Raw genomic sequence first — 20,908 nt, forward strand, 5'->3', positions numbered from 1 at the left:
TTTCAAATGTTCTAAATTTTACTCCTGGATCTTGACTTATGTTACATTTGCAACAAGAAATTGACAAAACATCCTGATTTGGCACTTTCATTACTTTCATATTGCATTTGGACATTTCTTATTGCATTTGGCAATGGTTCACTGACCTTTGACTTTTGACTACCTATGAAATCATATTGCAAATGGACAAAACATATGCCTTATGGACAAGTAAAAAAATTGAATAAATTATGAATAAAATATGACAAAAGTATGTTCATACAGTTCTTATATATACTGCTCAAAAAAATAAAGGGAACACTTAAACAACACATCCTAGATCTGAATGAAAGAAATAATCTTATTAAATACTTTTTTCTTTACATAGTTGAATGTGTTGACAACAAAATCAGTTTATCAACCCATGGAGGTCTGGATTTGGAGTCACACTCAAAATTAAAGTGGAAAACCACACTACAGGCTGATCCAACTTTGATGTAATGTCCTTAAAGCAAGTCAAAATGAGGCTCAGTAGTGTGTGTGGCCTCCACGTGCCTGTATGACCTCCCTACAACACCTGGGCATGCTCCTGATGAGGTGGCGGATGGTCTCCTGAGGGATCTCCTCCCAGACCTGGACTAAAGCATCCGCCAACTCCTGGACAGTCTGTGGTGCAACGTGGCATTGGTGGATGGAGCGAGACATGATGTCCCAGATGTGCTCAATTGGATTCAGGTCTGGGGAATGGGCGGGCCAGTCCATAGCATCAATGCCTTCCTCTTGCAGGAACTGCTGACACACTCCAGCCACATGAGGTCTAGCATTGTCTTGCATTAGGAGGAACCCAGGGCCAACCGCACCAGCATATGGTCTCATAAGGGGTCTGAGGATCTCATCTCGGTACCTAATGGCAGTCAGGCTAACTCTGGCGAGCACATGGAGGGCTGTGCGGCCCCCCAAAGAAATGCCACCCCACACCATGACTGACCCACCGCCAAACCGGTCATGCTGGAGGATGTTGCAGGCAGCAGAACGTTCTCCACGGCGTCTCCAGACTCTGTCACGTCTGTCACGTGCTCAGTGTGAAGCTGCTTTCATCTGTGAAGAGCACAGGGCACCAGTGGCGAATTTGCCAATCTTGGTGTTCTCTGGCAAATGCCAAACGTCCTGCACGGTGTTGGGCTGTAAGCACAACCCCCACCTGTGGACGTCGGGCCCTCATACCACCCTCATGGAGTCTGTTTCTGACCATTTGTGGCCTGCTGGAGGTCATTTTGCAGGGCTCTGGCAGTGCTCCTCCTGCTCCTCCTTGCACAAAGGCGGAGGTAGCGGTCTTGCTGCTGGGTTGTTGCCCTCCTATGGCCTCCTCCACGTCTCCTGATGTACTGGCCTGTCTCCTGGTAGCGCCTCCATGCTCTGGACACTACACTGACAGACACAGCAAACCTTCTTGCCACAGCTCGCATTGATGTGCCATCCTGGATGAGCTGCACTACCTGAGCCACTTATGTGGGTTGTAGACTCCGTCTCATGCTACCACTAGAGTGAAAGCACCGCCAGCATTCAAAAGTGACCAAAACATCAGCCAGGAAGCATAGGAACTGAGAAGTGGTCTGTGGTCCCCACATGCAGAACCACTCCTTTATTGGGGGTGTCTTGCTAATTGCCTATAATTTCCACCTGTTGTCTATTCCATTTGCACAACAGCATGTGAAATGTATTGTCAGTCAGTGTTGCTTCCTAAGTGAACAGTTTGATTTCACAGAAGTGTGATTGACTTGGAGTTACATTGTGTTGTTTAAGTGTTCCCTTTATTTTTTTGAGCAGTGTATGTATAATTGACAAAAAAAATGAAAGAATTTCAAAAAACGGTCCAGAAAGCACTTTTTTAAGGGGGTGATAAGTTTACACATTTTTTTTCACATTTTCAAAATTTGCAATAAGAACATTTACAGTGGAGCACGCTCGCCATCTATTGGATTTTTGCTGTGTGACACTTGGCATTTGCAATATGGCATTTGCAATCAGTTTTGAATGAAAAGACGTCCATTTGAGTGGTATTGTACATCGTATATATGTTTTGTATGGTGCCAATAAGATCCCATTCATTTTTGTACATTTCAGGGGGGTGTTCCCTTACACAGATTATGCTGGGGGCACTGCAGTGTTCACATCACCTATGGTGACCAGAATTCCACCAAAACAGAAACTGAAGAAAAGTGTGGGCTTGTCTATTTCTTTCATTGTGGTGGCAGAGGAATCTAAAGAACCAGGGAAATGGGAGGTGGTCAGGAGAAGTCTTCTTTGGGATATGGCTGCTCCAAACCCATCAAGGCAGCTTGATACCGTGAGGTGGTGTTTTCCATGTCTGTCAGGCAACTGAGTGCAGCAGGAAATCTACAAAGCTGTCGTATTTGAAGTGAACTTCCATTGTCCTCTGAGTTGTTGAAAAATCCTTGTTTTACTTATCTTCAAATTTGCTCCTTGTTAATGCGCTGACCTTGGTTGGAAAGGTAGACACCTTATTCTTGTCGACCAATATGACAAGAAATTGTGGGAGATCTAGTGAAACAGCTCATGTCAGAGTCAGTTTGACCTGTTCTGGGACAGAGGGAGAAATTATGTGGTTCATCCCATTTCAACCAAAGTGCATGGATTCAGGAACAAAGTGGGTGAAGATATGAGAGATTTTCAACAACCCTTTGGGTTCCATTTGTCCCTCGCGTGGTTGAATATAATATATCCCATATATCCAAAGGATGCTGCAGTAAAGTCAACTAGCGACTCAATGTCCTGATAAACAACTACTTCTGATCTGATCTGTGATTGCTGTGCTTTGCTACATGTGACGTCTACTTTGCTGCATGTGTTTCGAATGCACATGCAGACCTACACCCAGATATCTACATTTTGCCCTCGTTCCTGAGTAAAGAAACAAGCTGTTACCTGTGTGTGTGTCATTCTGCATGTGTCTGCCCTCATGTTGTCTCCCCTCTCTGTGGCCTCTGCCTCACCTCTTGGACACGAGGACCACTTTTCTCCTAACATGCCCTATCTGGGGCCACAGTGAGAGTGTAGGTTACCGAAGAGACTGTTAGAAGAATTGTTACAGTATCAAAACAGTTTTACTGAAAATAAGGTCTGTGGTTCTATGAGATAATCTTCATCAGCTAATGTCACTTTCTGTGAATTCTTAAGCACTTATGTAAAAAACAAACAAAAACACATATAAACTCTTCATAATTAATAAAGGCCGTGTTAACTGACTGATATTAGCTCAAAGAACAAAACGTATAAGATCTAAACCTGTGTTAATCTCAAACCTTATTTTCGCCATTTATCCCCAACTATTCTTTCCCTGTTAATTTTCCCCATAGGAAAGGCTGAACGAACCAGAGGTAACTCATTTCCGGGTTTTAGGACTACAAGCTGGCATGCTCTATTACGCACATTAAATTGTTGAATTCTTTTTAATAATGAAAATAATTTGAAAAAATATCTTTTTTATATTGGACTGTGTGAAGAAGCCTTTGCTGCCAATGTGAGAATGCATTTTATAATATAATAATAATATATGCCATTCAGAATATATATAAACTGCTTGATATATTTATTACATTCTTAAAATCCTGAGAGCTCAATATATGTGGGAAAAATCTTGTTATAATCATTTCTGATTTTATGCTTCAGTGCATTCAATATGTTGGAGAAATGTTATCATGTTTTTTGATGCTATACGATACACTACTGGAACCCATCAGCAATGTATGTTCACCCACGACTACGTGGCCATGTAAAAAGTGTGTCAGTGGGTTACATTGGGCTTGTTCATTTTGCTTGGTCCGGTGCCCGAGGAGAGGAGTCTTTCTTAATTTTAGACCATTCCATTGGTCCTTAAGCGAAATCGTCAGGCCCCCGGGGATCCGGGCCATGCAAAACGAACTTGCCCATTGACACCAGCGCTAAACTAGGGAAGGAGGAGCCGCTGTGATGGGTCACATGGTAGCATAGCAGTTTGAGTAGAGAGCTCTAATCGAAACAGTCATCCAACGAATCTCTCTGGCAGAGGATAACTTTATACTCTTTGCTATCGTTTCCTTCAAGAAAATACATATTTTTATGCTATAGCTATATATAGGCTTAGGCCTATCTTTAGCCTACAGAAAAAACATCAGACGGACAGCTTTTTGGAGCGCTCTGCGGAAAGAAAAAGATATGGAATTCCGATCGTTCGATTCATTCTGAAGCGACAAAATTGGCTACAATCTTTGGTTTGATTCGGGACGTTTAAACAAAATGAATACATTTGAATTTATGTGAATAGTTTTGACAGATGGTTGTCGTCAAATATCACGGTGCGAAATCAGTCTGATTGGCAACAGTAGCTGTTGCGCTATAGATGTATCTGCGGAACTAGTAGGCCTAAATGCGTTTGCCGACTATTTTCTGAATGCTTCAATTCATTGATCTGTAGTATCAACCAGCGACCGAAAAAGTTGCTGAAAACAAGCTAACACGTCATCAGACTTCAGGTTCAGAGGACATTCCATGTCTACAAAAGCAGGTAAATTCATTTTATGCTCAATACATTTATAAATATGTAGGCCTGTAGCATATTTTAGTGTCTACACAATAACTGTTTGTAACATTGCATCTTGATAGTGTGTTTAATTTGTTTTTTTGTAACCTAGATGAATGTTACAACTTCAAGTCTACTTGTCAGTATCCTGATTTTAAAGGGTTGCGTGATGTTCTGAATCAAAACATAAGCAAATGGTTTGCAATAACCTGCTCATTAATGTCCGATCTTTCTTACTGTAATCAGCCTTAATTCAAACTGGGTTAGGAGTGCCAGTGTGTGTGTTATTTCAGAATCAATAGGCTGGGACAGTGTTGCAGGTCCCTTTTCTCACATGGACCGGTCGCTAGCCATGTGCGACTCTGTATACGCTCTCTCTGATTGGTTGAAGAGCGCTGTGACGTATAAACGTCTGTCTTTAAACGCTCCCCTTGCGTCCTCTGGTTGGTGAAGAAGCGCTGTGACGTAAACATAGCATAATTCTGCCAAAGATCCTGCCCTGCGAGCTGGTGTGGATACACGTGAAACTGCATGCAGTTATAGGGTTGCAGGAATGTAAACTGACCCAGTTTTCATAGTTTGTTGGTGATGATGAATGAGGAGGTTTTGATATAGTGATTGGCCAACAGTTGCATATAGTTTACATATTGTTATTTTGACGCGTCAAGTATCTTTTTGACATGCAAAGACCCAAACGGCGTTCCATAGTTTTCTACCACTGGGTATTTCGAGAATGCCTGTTCCACGTGGGGGTGGGTTCCAAAAAGGAACGTCATCAGTGAGTCAAGTAAATAATAGTTGATCATTAGGCCAAGAATTTCACAACCTAATCATCTATCATCTTCTTCTTTTAAAAATCCACCTCTAAAAACAAGTCTCTCACTGTTGCCCCCTGCAAAAAACCACCCTCTGCCCCCAACTGTGCTCTGGACAGCATATGTGAACTGATTGCCCCCCATCTATCTTCAGAGCTCGTGCTGCTTTGTGACCTAAACTGGGACATGTTTAACACCCCAGCCATCCTACAATCTAAGCTTGATGCCCTCAATCTCACACAAATGATCAATGAACCCACCAGGTACAACCCCAAATCCGTAAACACGGGTACCCTCATAGATATCATCCTAACCAACTTGCCCTCTAAATACACCTCTGCTGTTTTCAACCAAGATCATTGCCTGCATCCGTCATGGGTCAGCGGTCAAACGACCTCCACTCATCACTGTCAAACACTCCCTGAAACACTTCAGCGAGCAGGCCTTTCTAATCGGCCTGGCCCGGGTATCCGGGAAGGATATTGACCTCATCCCTTCAGTAGAGGATGCCTGGTTATTTAAAAAAAATGCCTTCCTCACCATCTTAAATAAGCATGCCCCATTCAAATGTAGAACCAGGAACAGATATAGTCCTTGGTTCTCTCCAGACCTGACTGCCCTTAACCAACACAAAAACATCCTGCGGCGTTCTGCATTAGCATCGAACAGCCCCCGTGATATGCAACTTCTCAGGGAAGTTAGAAACCAATATACACAGGCAGTTGGAAAAGCCAAGGCTAGCTTTTTCAAGCAAAAATTTGCTTCCTGCAACACAAACTCAAAAAAGTTCTGGGACACTGTAAAGTCCTTGGAGAATAAGAGCACCTCCTCCCAGCTGCCCACTGCACTGAGGATAGGAAACTCTGTCACCACCGATAAATCCACTATAATTGAGAATTTCAATAAGCATTTTTCTACGGCTGGCCATGCTTTCCACCTGGCTATCCCTACCCCGGTCAACAGCACTGCACCCCCCACAGCAACTCGCCCAAGCCTTCCCCATTTCTCCTTCTCCCAAATCCAGTCTGATGATGTTCTGAAAGAGCTGCAAAATCTGGACCCCTACAAATTAGTCGGGCTAGACAATCTGGACCCTTTCTTTCTAAAAGGATCTGCCGAAATTGTTGCAACCCCTATTACTAGCCTGTTCAACCTCTCTTTCGTGTCGTCTGAGATTCCCAAAGATTGGAAAGCAGCTGCGGTCATCCCCCTCTTCAAAGGGGGGGGGAGACACTCTAGACCCAAACTGTTACAGACCTATATCTATCCTACCCTGCCTCTCTAAAGTCTTCGAAAGCCAAGTCAACAAATAGATTACCGACCATTTCGAATCCCACCGCACCTTCTCCACTATGCAATCTGATTTCAGAGCTGGTCATGGGTGCACCTTAGCCACGCTCAAGGTCCTAAACGATATCTTAACCGCCATCGATAAGAAACAGTACTGTGCAGCCGTATTCATTGACCTGGCCAAGGCTTTCGACTCTGTCAGTCACCACATCCTCATTGGCAGACTCAACAGCCTTGGTACCCTCCAGACGAGCTTCAATGCCATACAACTCTCCTTCCGTGGCCTCCAACTGCTCTTAAATACAAGTAAAACTAAATGCATACTCTTCAACCGATTTCTGCCTGCACTTGCCCGCCCGTCCAGCATCACTACTCTTGAAATGTTAATTTCAAGTGCAAATTATTTATTGATTTAATTAAACAGTTTTAAATGGCATTTGATATGTATTTCTATCAAGTCAAAACTGGAATTTTTCCTCAAAACAAAGGTTGTAAAGGTATGCTAGACATTTATAGAATAAATAATACATCGTTTTATGTTTCTGTGACAAACGGTGAATTAGTTATTGATTTTTACATTTTTAAATGGCTTTTGGCAAATGTCCGAATGTGTTAATATATAACCAAATTGACCTCGTTTGTTGAAAATAGGGCAGTTGTGCCTTTTGAGATTGTTTTAGAATTTTGCCTAAACTTCTTCTGTAATGCAGTTCGATCAACAAGGAACATGCAGACAACCAACTCATGAACACATCACATTAGGTTATACTTCCATTAGACCACATAACATTTGGCAGGCATTAATTGCAATCTGTCAATGTTGGGCCTGCCCCTTGATTGAATGATGATGAGCTTCCATCTTGAGCCTTGTGTGAGTTCAAACAAATCAAATGTTATTGGTCACATACACATGGTTAGCAGATGTTATTGCGAGTGTAGCGAAATGCTTGTGCTTCTAGTTCTGACAGTGTAGCCAGGCTATTCTCCACACTCCCTGCTGACAATATGTAACAGGAGCATTATCTAACCAGAATGGAGGGAGAGAAACCAGGTCAGCCTGACCTGAAAAAAAGGGGAATAAAAAAACAAGGCTGTCTGACTGGCCGGGTGCTCGGCCTCTCTTCCTGGCTCAGAGCTACTAGCACCAGGGAATTATGGGTAGGCACTAGGCTACGAATATAAAACAGCCTCTTTATGCTATGGTCCAATCAGGATCAGATTTGGTTTCCATAGGAGAAACATGTGACATCAGTGTCACTTGATTGCTACATGTGAATCAGGGAAACTGAGTGCTTGTAAACTGGAGGCTGTTAATGGTAGTTTGGAGTAGCAGTATTTTATAGGTGGAATAATTCAATGCTAAAAAGAGATTTGGACTGTACAATTTCCAGATCCTTCGGTCTGCAAAAATGTTCAGAAACAACATTTATTCAAATTCCTTTCAAACACTCACTCTATTTATAAGGTAATGTAAATGCATTGCTCTTTGTGTAACTTGAACCTCCGCTACCCCAGTAGGCAAACCTATCCATAGAGATTTAATTCTGTCAAACTATTAGCCTAATCGTCATGTCTCTCTCTCTCTCTCTCCACTAGGGGGTGTAATAGCCTACATCAGCTCCTCTAGCCCTGAGTCATGTCATAGTGACTCAAATGACTGCAGCTACAACTCCTCCTCTCTGACACACAACTCCTCCCACAGCTGTCGCCAGGGAAACGTGGTGGACACGCCCCTGAACATGGCAGGCCTCACCCTCCCGCTGGCCCACACTATTGCGAAGACCGGACGCTCGGCTTCCACTGCAAAATGCAACATTACTAGTGAGTGGTTTCTCTGCTGTGTAATAACTTGAATGTCTATTCAATTACTATTTGCTTACATCATTTTTGGATGAATACGGTCTATTGAATTTTTTTAGAGGTATTTCCTCAGTGGGTGCTGATGAGATGTTTTTGCAGAAATCAACGGCATGGTGCTGCTGTGTAAGGTGTGCGGAGACATTGCATCTGGATTCCACTATGGGGTCCATGCCTGTGAGGGCTGCAAGGTGAGAACACACACACACACACGCCTAATCAATGTTGCATCATGTTGTTCCTCAATATCATAGTTATGTGAGAGAGAGGGCGTGGTGACATAATGGTATGGTAGCCTAACTGGGTCAAATCATCACAGCAGCCATCCTCATCGAACCCATACAGCTTTAAGTAGTTCTGCCTTATTTTTATCCACAGCCTCTAACTCTTTCCTCTCTTAATGACCTAGTTCTGCTGTCAGAGCACTGGGACAAGCAAAAGTCTACCTGCCACCCCCTCCTCTAGCGGATCTCAATACTTTTTCTAACCTGTCTGGAATACAACCAAATTATGATAAATGTAATATTACGTATTGGATAAAAAAAAAAATGTTTTTACATTACCGTGTAGTTTACGAATAAAATGGTCTGATGGTGAAGTGGATATACTCGGTATTCATATCCAGAAGAAAAAAAAGGATCTTGCTACAATACATTTTAATATAATATATATTTTTTAACCTTTATTTAACTAGGCATGTCAGTTTTTAGAACACATTCTTATTTTCAATGACGGCCTAGGAACTGCCTTGTTCAGGGCAGAACGACAGATTTTTACCTTGTCAGCTCAGGGATTCAATCTTGCAACCTTTCGGTTACTAGTCTGACGCTCTAACCACTAGGCTACCCTGCCGCCCCAAGTTAGCAAAAATAGATAAGATCTTGCCACCATGGAAAGGAAAATACCTGTTTATTTGTGAAAAAATCACCCTTATTAACTCTTTAGTCATATCCCAGTTTACCTATTTGCTTATGGCCTTACCTACACCTAGAGAATTGTTTTTCCAATTATATGAGGAAAATATATTCCATTTGATTTGGAATAGCAAGCCAGACTAAATTAAACTGGCCTATTTATATAATGAATATGAATTCGGAGGGCAGAAATTATTAAAGCATTAGACCTCTCACTAAAGGCTTCAGTCATACAGAAGTTATACTTTAATCCGAACTGGTTCTCTAGCAGATTAGTATGAATGTCTCACCCCATGTTCTAGAATGGCCTTTTTCCCTTTATTCAGATTACAACATCTCACTTTCAGTTATTTGAAAATGAAATCATCTCCAAAATATTGCTATTTTTAAAACAAGCCATAGAAAGTTGGTTGAAATTTCTGCCAAAGTCATAAAATGTCTATCTAGTAATTTGTTATGCTAACACGCTAGTAAGAGGCTAGTAAGAGGTTGCATCAACTTTCGGTAGACAGGCGAAGCACTAGTACGCTCAACTGAAATGATAGTTTGTTTACAGTATACTAAAATTAACTAATAGTATGTAGTACATACTCATTAAGTATGTATTATACAGTATGTTAGTATGGGTATTTTAACACAGCTATAGTCAATCGATCAATAATATAATAATACTCTTAGCAAAAATGTTTCTTTAATTTACAATCTGTAGAATAGAAAGGTTCCTAACTTTTGGGAAACATCACAGCACAGTTGAAAAATATATGGCAAATATAAATCAAAACGTGATGTTCTTCAGAGATAGATGGGAGGGGTTGAGTGTAGCTGAAGGATGGGACTAAAAACAAACAATATATGACTAATGTAAAATATACTGTGTCTGTAAAATGTGTATAGCGTGTATAAGCTAGAAGTAGAAGCCTAAGTGTTGTTTTCCATTAGTTTACTCCAATTAGGTGTGGTAGGGTTTGGGGAAAATATATATAAATAATTTATTTACAAAATAATATACAGTGGGGAGAACAAGTATTTGATACACTGCCGATTTTGCAGTAGATCAGCTTTAATATTGCAGATTGGTTCTGGCTTCCATCAATGTAATTGTCTGCATCATTTCCAATCCCCCATATACAGTGGGGAGAACAAGTATTTGATACACTTCCGATTTTGCAGGTTTTCCTACTTACAAAGCATGTAGAGGTCTGTAATTTTTATCATAGGTACACTTCTACTGTGAGAGACGGAATCTAAAACAAAAATCCAGAAAATCACATTGTATGATTTTTAAGTAATTAATTTGCATTTTATTGCATGACATAAGTATTTGATACATCAGAAAAGCAGAACTTAATATTTGGTACAGAAACCTTTGTTTGCAATTACAGAGATCATACGTTTCCTGTAGTTCTTGACCAGGTTTGCACACACTGCAGCAGGGATTTTGGCCCACTCCTCCATACAGACCTTCTCCAGATCCTTCAGGTTTCGGGGCTGTCGCTGAGCAATATGGACTTTCAGCTTCCTCCAAAGATTTTCTATTGGGTTCAGGTCTGGAGACGGGCTAGGCCACTCCAGGACCTTGAGATGCTTCTTACGGAGCCACTCCTTAGTTGCCCTGGCTGTGTGTTTCGGGTCGTTGTCATGCTGGAAGACCCAGCCACGACCCATCTTCAATGCTCTTACTGAGGGAAGGAGGTTGTTGGCCAAGATCTTGCGATACATGGCCCCACCCATCCTCCCCTTAATACGGTGCAGTCGTCCTGTCCCCTTTGCAGAAAAGCATCCCCAAAGAATGATGTTTCCACCTCCATGTTTCACGGTTGGGATGGTGTTCTTGGGGTTGTACTCATCCTTCTTCTTCCTCCAAACACGGCAAGTGGAGTTTAGACCAAAAAGCTCAATTTTTGTCTCATCAGACCACATGACCTTCTCCCATTCCTCCTCTGGATCATCCAGATAGTCATTGGCAAACTTCAGATGGGCCTGGACATGCGCTGGCTTGAGCAGGGGGACCTTGCGTGCGCTGCAGGATTTTAATCCATGACGGCGTAGTGTGTTACTAATGGTTTTCTTTGAGATGTGGTCCCAGCTCTCTTCAGGTCATTGACCAGGACCTGCTGTGTAGTTCTGGGCTGATCCCTCACCTTCCTCATGATCATTGATGCCCCACGAGGTGAGATCTTGCATGGAGCCCCAGACCGAGGGTGATTGACCGTCATCTTGAACTTCTTCCATTTTCTAATAATTGCGCCAACAGTTGTTGCCTTCTCACCAAGCTGCTTGCCTATTGTCCTGTAGCCCATCCCAGCCTTGTGCAGGTCTACAATTTTATCCCTGATGTCCTTACACAGCTCTCTGGTCTTGGCCATTGTGGAGAGGTTGGAGTCTGTTTGATTGAGTGTGTGGACAGGTGTCTTTTATACAGGTAACGAGTTAAAACAGGTGCAGTTAATACAGGTAATGAGTGGAGAACAGGAGGGCTTCTTATAGAAAAACTAACAGGTCTGTGAGAGCCAGAATTTTTACTGGTTGGTAGGTGATCAAATACTTATGTCATGCAATAAAATGCAAATTAATTACTTAAAAAATCATACAATGTGATTTTCTGGATTTTTGTTTTCGATTCCGTCTCTCACGGTTGAAGTGTACCTATGATAAATATTACAGACCTCTACATGCTTTGTAAGTAGGAAAACCTGCAAAATCGGAAGTGTATCAAATACTTGTTCTCCCCACTGTATATGGGGGATTGGAAATGATGCAGACAATTACATTGATGGAAGCCAGAACCAATCTGCAATATTAAAGCTGATCTACCCACTAAAAAAATACATTAACTCCCCTTCTAACTCTAAAGCCGAGAGGCGTCATGCACCCTAATACACTCTGTTTTAGGGGGCTCATTTTTCTATGGCCAAATTTGATATCAAATAATTCATAAAAATAATATCAGCATACAAATGGACAAAGTGCAAAACCCCTCAACACGGATGTAACTCTAGAAAAAAGCCCAGTTATAAAACATTTCTGAAAACTCTGACTCACCAGTGTGTCCGTCTGTCTGTCTCTAGGGTTTCTTCCGTCGGAGCATCCAGCAGAACATCCAGTATAAGAAATGCCTGAAGAACGAGAGCTGTGCCATCATGAGGATCAACAGGAACCGCTGCCAGCAGTGTCGCTTCAAGAAGTGTCTACTGGTCGGCATGTCCAAGGACTGTATGTTTCTATTACCTTATATAACTACATCCCCTCTCCAGTTACAATAATACATGGTGTATTATCGTTATTGTGGGTTGTCATGGGTTACATAATTGAGAAAGAAGTAGATGAAGAAAAGAGTCGGTTTGTTAGATTTCAAACAGGGATTTACAGTATTTGATAATCCGTAGACAAACATATATTTTGGCAAGGACACTTTCTAAATGTTCTCTCCTCCTTAGCTGTGCGTTTCGGCCGCATCCCAAAGCGTGAGAAGCAGCGCATGCTGCTAGAGATGCAGAGTGCCGTGAACAACATGATGAACAACAGCCAGTTCCACTGCAACACACCCTTCCCCTTGGCCAATCAGCTTCAGTCGCCAGCCTGCCCCGTGGAGCCCCGCCCCCAATATGTTGATTCTGGCCTAGGCTCCGTCCCCTCCTCCTCCACCTCTCCCGCCGCTTCCCCCGGGTCCAACCAATCTGAGGAGACCAGCTCTGACCGCGAGCCTGCGGTCGCCAAGAATAAAAGCCCCAGCCCTAACTCCGTGTCTCCGTCGAGTGCTTCAGACTGCGGGTCAGAGGAGGTGATTGGCTCGGTGACCCGGGCCCACCAGGAGACCTTCATGTACAACCAGGAGCAAGGTAGCCCCTCCCCCCAGGCCTACCCCCTGCTGACCTCCCCGGGGGCAGTGCAACATGTCAGTGACACTAGAAAGAGGATAGATGAGAGGAACCGGAACCAGCAGGAGGCCGGGAACCAGCAGAACCAGAACCAGCAAAATGACCTGGCCTCATTCAAAGCCACTCAGGCTCATTACCAGGCCCAGGAGAGGCCCACCAACACTGGGCCTCAGGGCCCTGACAGCCACCATCGCCAGGAGGACCACACCACCAGCCTCAGCGAGAACCGCTGCCCCTATAGCAGAGACAGACTGCCCACCAGCTCCCCTAGTGGCCACTGCCCATCCTACGCCCACCATGGCCTGAGAGGAGGCAACAACAGCACTAGCCAGGCCACCTCCAATTCCCATGGAGGATTCAGTGGACTACTGTGGAACAGGGGCAACAGGATGCATCTGGTGAGTCCAAGATAGACAGATGGAGAAAGAGTGTATGATATATTATAGTTAATTTAATATACATGTTATGATTTGTCATATAATATAATGATCGACTACATTTATATAACACTTTATTCTCAAAGCACTTGAGAAAGCAGTGTTGATGCAGTTGGCATCAAATAAATAATAATTGAAGTCTAAGAGTCGATCCCTGTGGAACACCACAGTTGATCTCTAGAGGGCGTGTTCACACCTTTATATTGGGTTAACATAACACATTGTATTTGGGGTACTCGCCTTATCTACCATTTAATAAGTATGTGAATGATATGTCGCGTGTGCCTCCTCCTAACCCAAGTCCTTCTTTCCCTTCTCATCTCTCTCCGTCCTCAGCTGTGTCCCATGAACACGTCTCCCCATGTGAACCCCCATAAGTCAGGCCATGGGATCTGGGAGGAGTTCAGCCACAGTTTCACCCCAGCCGTCAGGGAGGTGGTGGAATTTGCCAAGCGGATCCCAGGCTTCAGAGACCTCTCACAACATGACCAGGTCAGCCTGCTCAAGGCTGGTACCTTTGAGGTAAAGACCACTCTCAGAACACTCACTTATATTAACCTCTTATTGTATTCTCTTCTCTACCCCTTATCCATTGTCTCACGTGTATGTGAATGAAAACAGTAGAAAAACCGAACCAATAAGGCTATCATTGAAATGCAGTCACTTCACCCAGACTTACCCAGCGTCTGCAGTCACTTCACTCAGACTTACCCAGCGTCTGCAGTCACTTCACTCAGACTTACCCCAGCGTTTGCAGTCACTTCACTCAGACTTACCCCAGCGTCTGCAGTCACTTCACTCAGACTTCCCCCAGCGTCTGCAGTCACTTCACCCAGACTTACCCAGCGTCTGCAGTCACTTCACTCAGACTTACCCCAGCGTTTGCAGTCACTTCACTCAGACTTACCCCAGCGTCTGCAGTCACTTCACCCAGACTTACCCAGCGTCTGCAGTCACTTCACTCAGACTTACCCCAGCGTTTGCAGTCACTTCACTCAGACTTACCCCAGCGTTTGCAGTCACTTCACTCAGACTTACCCCAGCGTTTGCAGTCACTTCACTCAGACTTACCCCAGCGTTTGCAGTCACTTCACTCAGACTTACCCCAGCGTCTGCAGTCACTTCACCCAGACTTACCCCAGTCACTTCACCCAGACTTACCCCAGTCACTTCACCCAGACTTACCCCAGCGCCTGCAGTCACTTCACCCAGACTTACCCCAGTCACTTCACCCAGACTTACCCCAGTCACTTCACCCAGACTTACCCCAGTCACTTCACCCAGACTTACCCCAGTGTCTGCTGTCACTTCACCAGGTGCTAGTGGTGCGCTTTGCGTCCCTGTTTGACGTGAAAGACCGCACAGTGAAGTTTCTGGGTGGTAACAAGTACAGCGTGGAGACATTACAAGCCATGGGCGCCGGCGACTTCCTGACCTCCATGATGGACTTCAGTGACAAGCTGATGGGGCTCGGCCTCAGCGAGGAGGAAATGAGCCTGTTCACCGCTGTTGTCCTCATCTCTGCCGGTAGGCTCACGAACTGTGACCTTGTGACCCCACTCACAGGATTTGCACTTCCTGTCCCTTTATATAGACTTTCTTATAGGTCCCATAGAAACTGACTTAATACTGTGAGTTGTTATGGTATTGTAGGGCTTCCTACCAAGAGAGTAGTGTAGCTTTCTATGTTTGTTGTGTTGGAAAGCATGCATTGTATTATAGTGAGTGTTCCCTTACTTACATCTTCTATCCATATCAGTTGGTTGAGCTTCGTGATCAGAGAAAGGTATAGGAACCAAGTCTAACGTTCTACTGTGGTTTTTGTGTTCTAGATCGCTCAGGGATTGAGAACGTAAACTCTGTGGAGGCTCTTCAGGAGACTCTGATCCGGCACCTGAGGGGCCTCATCACTAAGAACCACCCTAACGAGTCGGCCATATTCACCAAGCTGCTCCTCAGACTGCCCGACCTCCGCTCCCTCAATAACATGCACTCTGAGCAGCTGCTGGCCTTCAAGGTCCATCCCTAGACCAGAACTAAGGTCAGAACCTGGGGTGTATTCATTAGGCACCAAATGGAAGAACATTTACTGAAATGGGGAGGTACTACCTGAACTTGTCCAATAAGAAATGCTTGTCGTTGTTGTCGTCCCACCCCCCATTGCAAAACCTTTTGCTAAGGTGTACCCTAATGAATATGACCATGGACACTGGGCCTGAGGCCTGTGGCTGTAGACCACAAAGCCCATTTATCCACCCACCCTGACACACCTCGACCAGCTACCCCAATGAACTATGAAACCTGACCTCCCAAGATTACCCTCTTATTCTGCCACTCACTTCACGTGATCTTTTTCCTTCACAAACAAGTTGAACTAGTGGGGTTAATGTGTCACGGTTACAGGGGAGGGAGGGGAAAGGCTTAAGACTTAAAAGTTATCGTACTGTGAGGCTAAAAGGCCTTTATTGTTGAAGTAATAACCATGAACGCAAACGTTCAGACGCAAGCAGAAGATGGATGTGTAATGTTTCTTTGTCTTGTTTCTGTGTGTGCAGGACATGTTTGCGACTGTACAACCCTTCTTAGAGAATAACCTTTTATTAACATTGTGTAGATGTGCATTTTTGCATCGTTTGTGCAATATGATATGTGACTGACTATTTAGACTTTTTGTTTAGCTTTTCTCCAGCAGGCTCCCCAACCCTGTTCCCGAAGAGCTAACCTCCTGTAGGTTTTAACTCCACCGCTGTTCCCGGAGAGATACTCTCCTGTAGGTATTTATTTTTTAATTAATTTAACCTTTATTTAACTAGTCAAGTCAGTTAAGAACAAATTCTTATTTACAATGATGGCCTACACCGGCCAAACCCGGACGACGCTGGGCCAATTGTGCGCCGCCCTATGGGACCCCCAATCTCGGCCGGTTGTGATACAGCCTGGATTCGATGCAGTGCCTTAGACCGCTGCGCCACTCCAACCCTGTTCCCAGAGAGATACCCTCCTGTAGGTTTTCACTCCAACCCTGTTCCCGGAGAGATACCCTCCTGTAGGTTTTCACTCCAACCCTGTTCCCGGAGAGATACCCTCCTGTAGGTTTTCACTCCAACCCTTGTCTAGCACACTTGATTCTAACAATTAGCTGGTTGATAAACTGAACCAGGTTAGGTCCAACTGGGGTTAGAACCTCCAGGAACAGGGTTAGAGAGCCCCGCTCTACACCTTGGGTGTATGTTTGTGGTTTATTTAGGCAGACTAATCCAAAAGGATGTTGTGCTTAACTGCCTAAAAAGAGGGTGATTCGAAAGGGGGTTAGGGCTAGTTAACCTCAACCCCTCTAGTTTAAAGTAAACTGACAATGACTGACCACAGAGAAGTCTCCTTTCTAAACTGTGTTGAGACAAAGGGAATGTGGTAAAAGCATAGATAGACCTATGTAATCAGGGTAAACGCTGCTACTTCACGTCTGTCTCGTTGTGGCCTTAGCTAGTCACCTGAGGAAGAGCTTTGATTGAATGTCTTTATTTGTTGTTGAGAGGAATCTCTAATTTCAAGCTTATAATTTCAGTTGATGGTGCAGCAGTTGTATGTGTGTACATCAGACAGTTGGTGGCACCCTAATTGGGGAGGATGGGCTTGTGGTAAAGGCTGGAATGGTTTCCATGTGTTTGATGCCATTCCATTCGCTCCTGTTCCGGACATTATTATGAGCCGTCCTCCCCTCAGCAGCCTCCTGTGGTGTATATGTTTTACACGCTATCATTCTCCAGAGGGGGTTATGTTGTAAATCATGAAATGTTCTTGTAGGTAATGATGTTGGGTTATGAACTAACTGAAGTCCATCATTGACAGACATGGTCCCATCACTTAATCATTATAGTGTATTGTGATAGACCTCCCATTTGAACAATAGGGGAGCAAACAGACAGGAAGACAAATACATGGAGGTTATTCGAACTGCCAAAGGTTAACATTGCTAACCAATATTACCTATCAACTCAACACATCTCCACTTGGAGACATTTTAGTTGTTTATTTCCATGTTAAAAGGAGCCATTTTTTATTTTAGACTTGTTATACCCATTTCAGATATTTCGTTTTGGTGCAAATTGTTAAATCAAAATGTGGTTTGATTTTGCAGGTGAAAACTGTACTTTGATTGCTAATTATGCATTTAATTTGTTTACTGTAAAAATGTTGTTTTGTGCGCACATACTTTGTCTTAGAAGCCCATTCAGGCTGGGCACCAATTGGTGTAAGACATATAAATAAAAATCAATCAGTACACATAAACACATGTAGGCTATGCAGACTTGTGTCATGTTGCTTTAGGGTCGGTGGTTGTGAGAAGGGAGAAAAACGTTGTAGGAATGTTTTTGTCATTCAGTTGGACTCTTATACCACTGTCTCAAATGTTTCAACAAAGGACCACTAAACTTGAATAGACTGATGTTTTTGTCCTCTACCATACTTTTCAAATCTGTACACACAGACTACAGATATAGTCATGTAAATAGGTGGATTCTATTCAAATACAGTATGATTGTAAATAACAGCAAGAGTCTGCACGGCCTGTAATCAATTGACTTGCAGGAATTCCCGTTATTAGGTTGATTAATTGATGATTTCAGACTGCTAGTTCTCTTCTACCAACTCTCCTGCTCTTCATCTTCAGTGATTCTGTTCTGTCAATCGTGTGCATCGTTTCATCGCTGACCTGCCCTGTGGTCTGTTTTCTCCTCTCTGCAAGCATTGCCGTATACATGCATACATGAATATCTGTATATAGTGTTATCATTCCTTTGCAGTGGATTTTTCTCCACAGTCCAAGAATGACCAGGAAACTGTAAGAACCAATAACAGGCAACATTTACTCAGGTTAAATCTCACTGCTATTTAGAAATCAAAGACCTTCACAGATCCAGTTCCATTGACTTTCACTTGAAGAGCTTGATTCCTATTCAGGACACACACTCAACCATTATTTCATTGAAAAATAGTTTGGGGTTTGGCCACAATCAGCAGTGAGAGAAAGACATTACTGGAAACATGAAGATACTGTAGCCTGTTTACAGTTGAAGTCGGAACTTTACATACACTTATGTTGGAGTCATTAAAACTCGTTTTTCAACCACTCCAAATTTCTAGTTTTGGCAAGTCGGTTAGAACATCTACTTCGTGCATGACACAACTCATTTTTCCAACAATTGTTTGCAGACAGATTATTTCACTTACATTGAATTATATCACAATTCCAGTGGGTCAGAAGTTTACATACACTAAGTTGACTGTGCCTTTAAACAGCTTAGAAAATTCCAGAAAATGATGTCATGGCTTTAGAAGCTTCCGATAGGCTAATTAACATCATTTGAGTCAATTGGAGGTGTACCCGTGGAAGTATTTCAAGGCCTACTTTCAAACTCAGTGCCTCTTTGCTTGACATCATGGGAAAATCAAAAGAAATCAGCCAAGACCTCAGAAACAAATTGTAGACGTCCACAAGTCTGGTTCATCCTTGGGAGCAATTTTCAAACGCCTGAAGGTACCATGTTCATCTGTACAAACAATAGTACGCAAGTATAAACACCATAGGACCACGCAGCCGTCATACCGCTCAGGAAGGAGACGCGTTCTGTCATCAGCAAACTTAATGATGGTGTTGGAGTCAAATCAAATCAAAGTTTATTTGTCACATGCGCCGAATACAACAGGTGTAGACCTTACAGTGAAATGCTTACTTACAGGCTCTAACCAATAGTGCAAAAAAGGTGTTAGGTGAACAATAGGTAAGTAAAGAAATAAAACAACAGTATAAAGACAGGCTATATACAGTAGCGAGGCTATAAAAGTAGCGAGGCTACATAAAGACACCGGTTAGTCAGGCTGATTGAGGTAGTATGTACATGTAGATATGGTTAAAGTGACTGATTTATGATGAACAGAGAATAGCAGTAGTGTGAAAGAGGGGTTGGCGGGATACAATGCAGATATCCCGGTTAGCCAATGTGCGGGATCACTGGTTGGTTGGCCCAATTGAGGTAGTATGTACATGAATGTGTAGTTAAAGTGACTATGCATATATGATAAGCAGAGAGTAGCAGCAGCGTAAAAAGAGGGTTTTGGGGGGGGGGGGCACACAATGCAAATAGTCCGGGTAGCCAGCAGTCATGGGTGAACAGGGAGTACAGGAGGGGACTAAGCACGCACCCCTGAGAGAACCCAGTGTTGAGGATCAGCATAACAGATGTGTTGACTTTACCCTTACCACCTTGGGGAGGCCCGTCAGGAAGTCCAGGGTCCAGTTGCAGAGGGAGGTGTTTAGTCCCACGTCAGGAAATCCAGGGTCCAGTTGCAGAGGGAGGTGTTTAGTCCCAGGGTCCTTAGCTTATTAATGAGCTTTGTGGGCACTATGGTATTGAACACTGAGCTGAACAGCATTCTCACAAAGGTCTTCCTTTTGTCCAGGTGGGAAAGGGCAGTGTGGAGTGCGATTGCGTCATCTGTGAATCTGTTGGGGCATTATGGAAATTGGAGTTGGTCCGTGCAAGCTCTGACTACACATCCTGGTAATCCATCTGGTCCCGCGGCCTTGTGAATGTTGACCTGTTTAACTTCTATGGGCTACTCAACAGCCAGTGTAATCCCGTGGCGCGTTATTCAAATACCTTAGAAATGCTATTACTTCAATTTCTCAAAAATATGACTATTTTACACCATTTTAAAGACAAGACTCTCAGTAATCTAACCACATTGTCCGATTTCAAAAAGGCTTTACAACGAAAGCAAAACATTAGATTATGTCAGCAGAGTACCCAGCCAGAAATAATCAGACACCCATTTTTCAAGCTAGTATATAATGTCACATAAACCCAAACCACAGCTAAATGCAGCACTAACCTTTGATGATCTTCATCAGATGACAATCCTAGGACATTATATTATACAATACATGCATGTTTTGTTCAATCAAGTTCATATTTATATCAAAAACCAGCTTTGTACATTAGCATGTGACTAGCATTCCCACCGAACACTGCCGGTGAATTTACTAAATTACTCACGATAAACGTTCACAAAAAACATAACAATTATTTTAAGAATTATAGATACAGAACTCCTCTATGCACTCGATATGTCCGATTTTAACATTTAACATTACATT

At 43.2% G+C, this 20,908-nt stretch overlaps 1 protein-coding gene across 3 annotated transcripts; it reads left to right on the forward strand.

Moving 5' to 3' along the window:
• The first annotated feature begins 3,961 nt into the window (after positions 1-3,961).
• LOC106570286 (nuclear receptor subfamily 1 group D member 2) lies at positions 3,962-18,039 on the forward strand. 3 transcript variants are annotated; one of them, XM_045694791.1, is made up of 9 exons: positions 3,962-4,543; positions 8,260-8,484; positions 8,623-8,711; positions 12,503-12,647; positions 12,872-13,710; positions 14,086-14,271; positions 15,066-15,276; positions 15,582-15,790; positions 16,439-18,039. In XM_045694791.1, exons 1-8 carry the CDS (start codon positions 4,528-4,530, stop codon positions 15,776-15,778), a joined length of 1,908 nt encoding a protein of 635 aa, XP_045550747.1. In that variant the 5' UTR covers positions 3,962-4,527; the 3' UTR covers positions 15,779-15,790; positions 16,439-18,039. The 3 variants fall into 3 exon arrangements, with proteins under 3 accessions (XP_045550747.1, XP_013997914.2, XP_013997913.2); XM_014142439.2 differs by having other exon boundaries at positions 8,366-8,484; positions 15,582-18,039; XM_014142438.2 differs by having other exon boundaries at positions 3,963-4,543; positions 15,582-18,039.
• The last annotated feature ends 2,869 nt before the right edge of the window (positions 18,040-20,908 follow it).

This window comes from Salmo salar, chromosome ssa14 (assembly GCF_905237065.1).
Source record: "Salmo salar chromosome ssa14, Ssal_v3.1, whole genome shotgun sequence".
Lineage (NCBI taxonomy): Eukaryota > Metazoa > Chordata > Actinopteri > Salmoniformes > Salmonidae > Salmo > Salmo salar.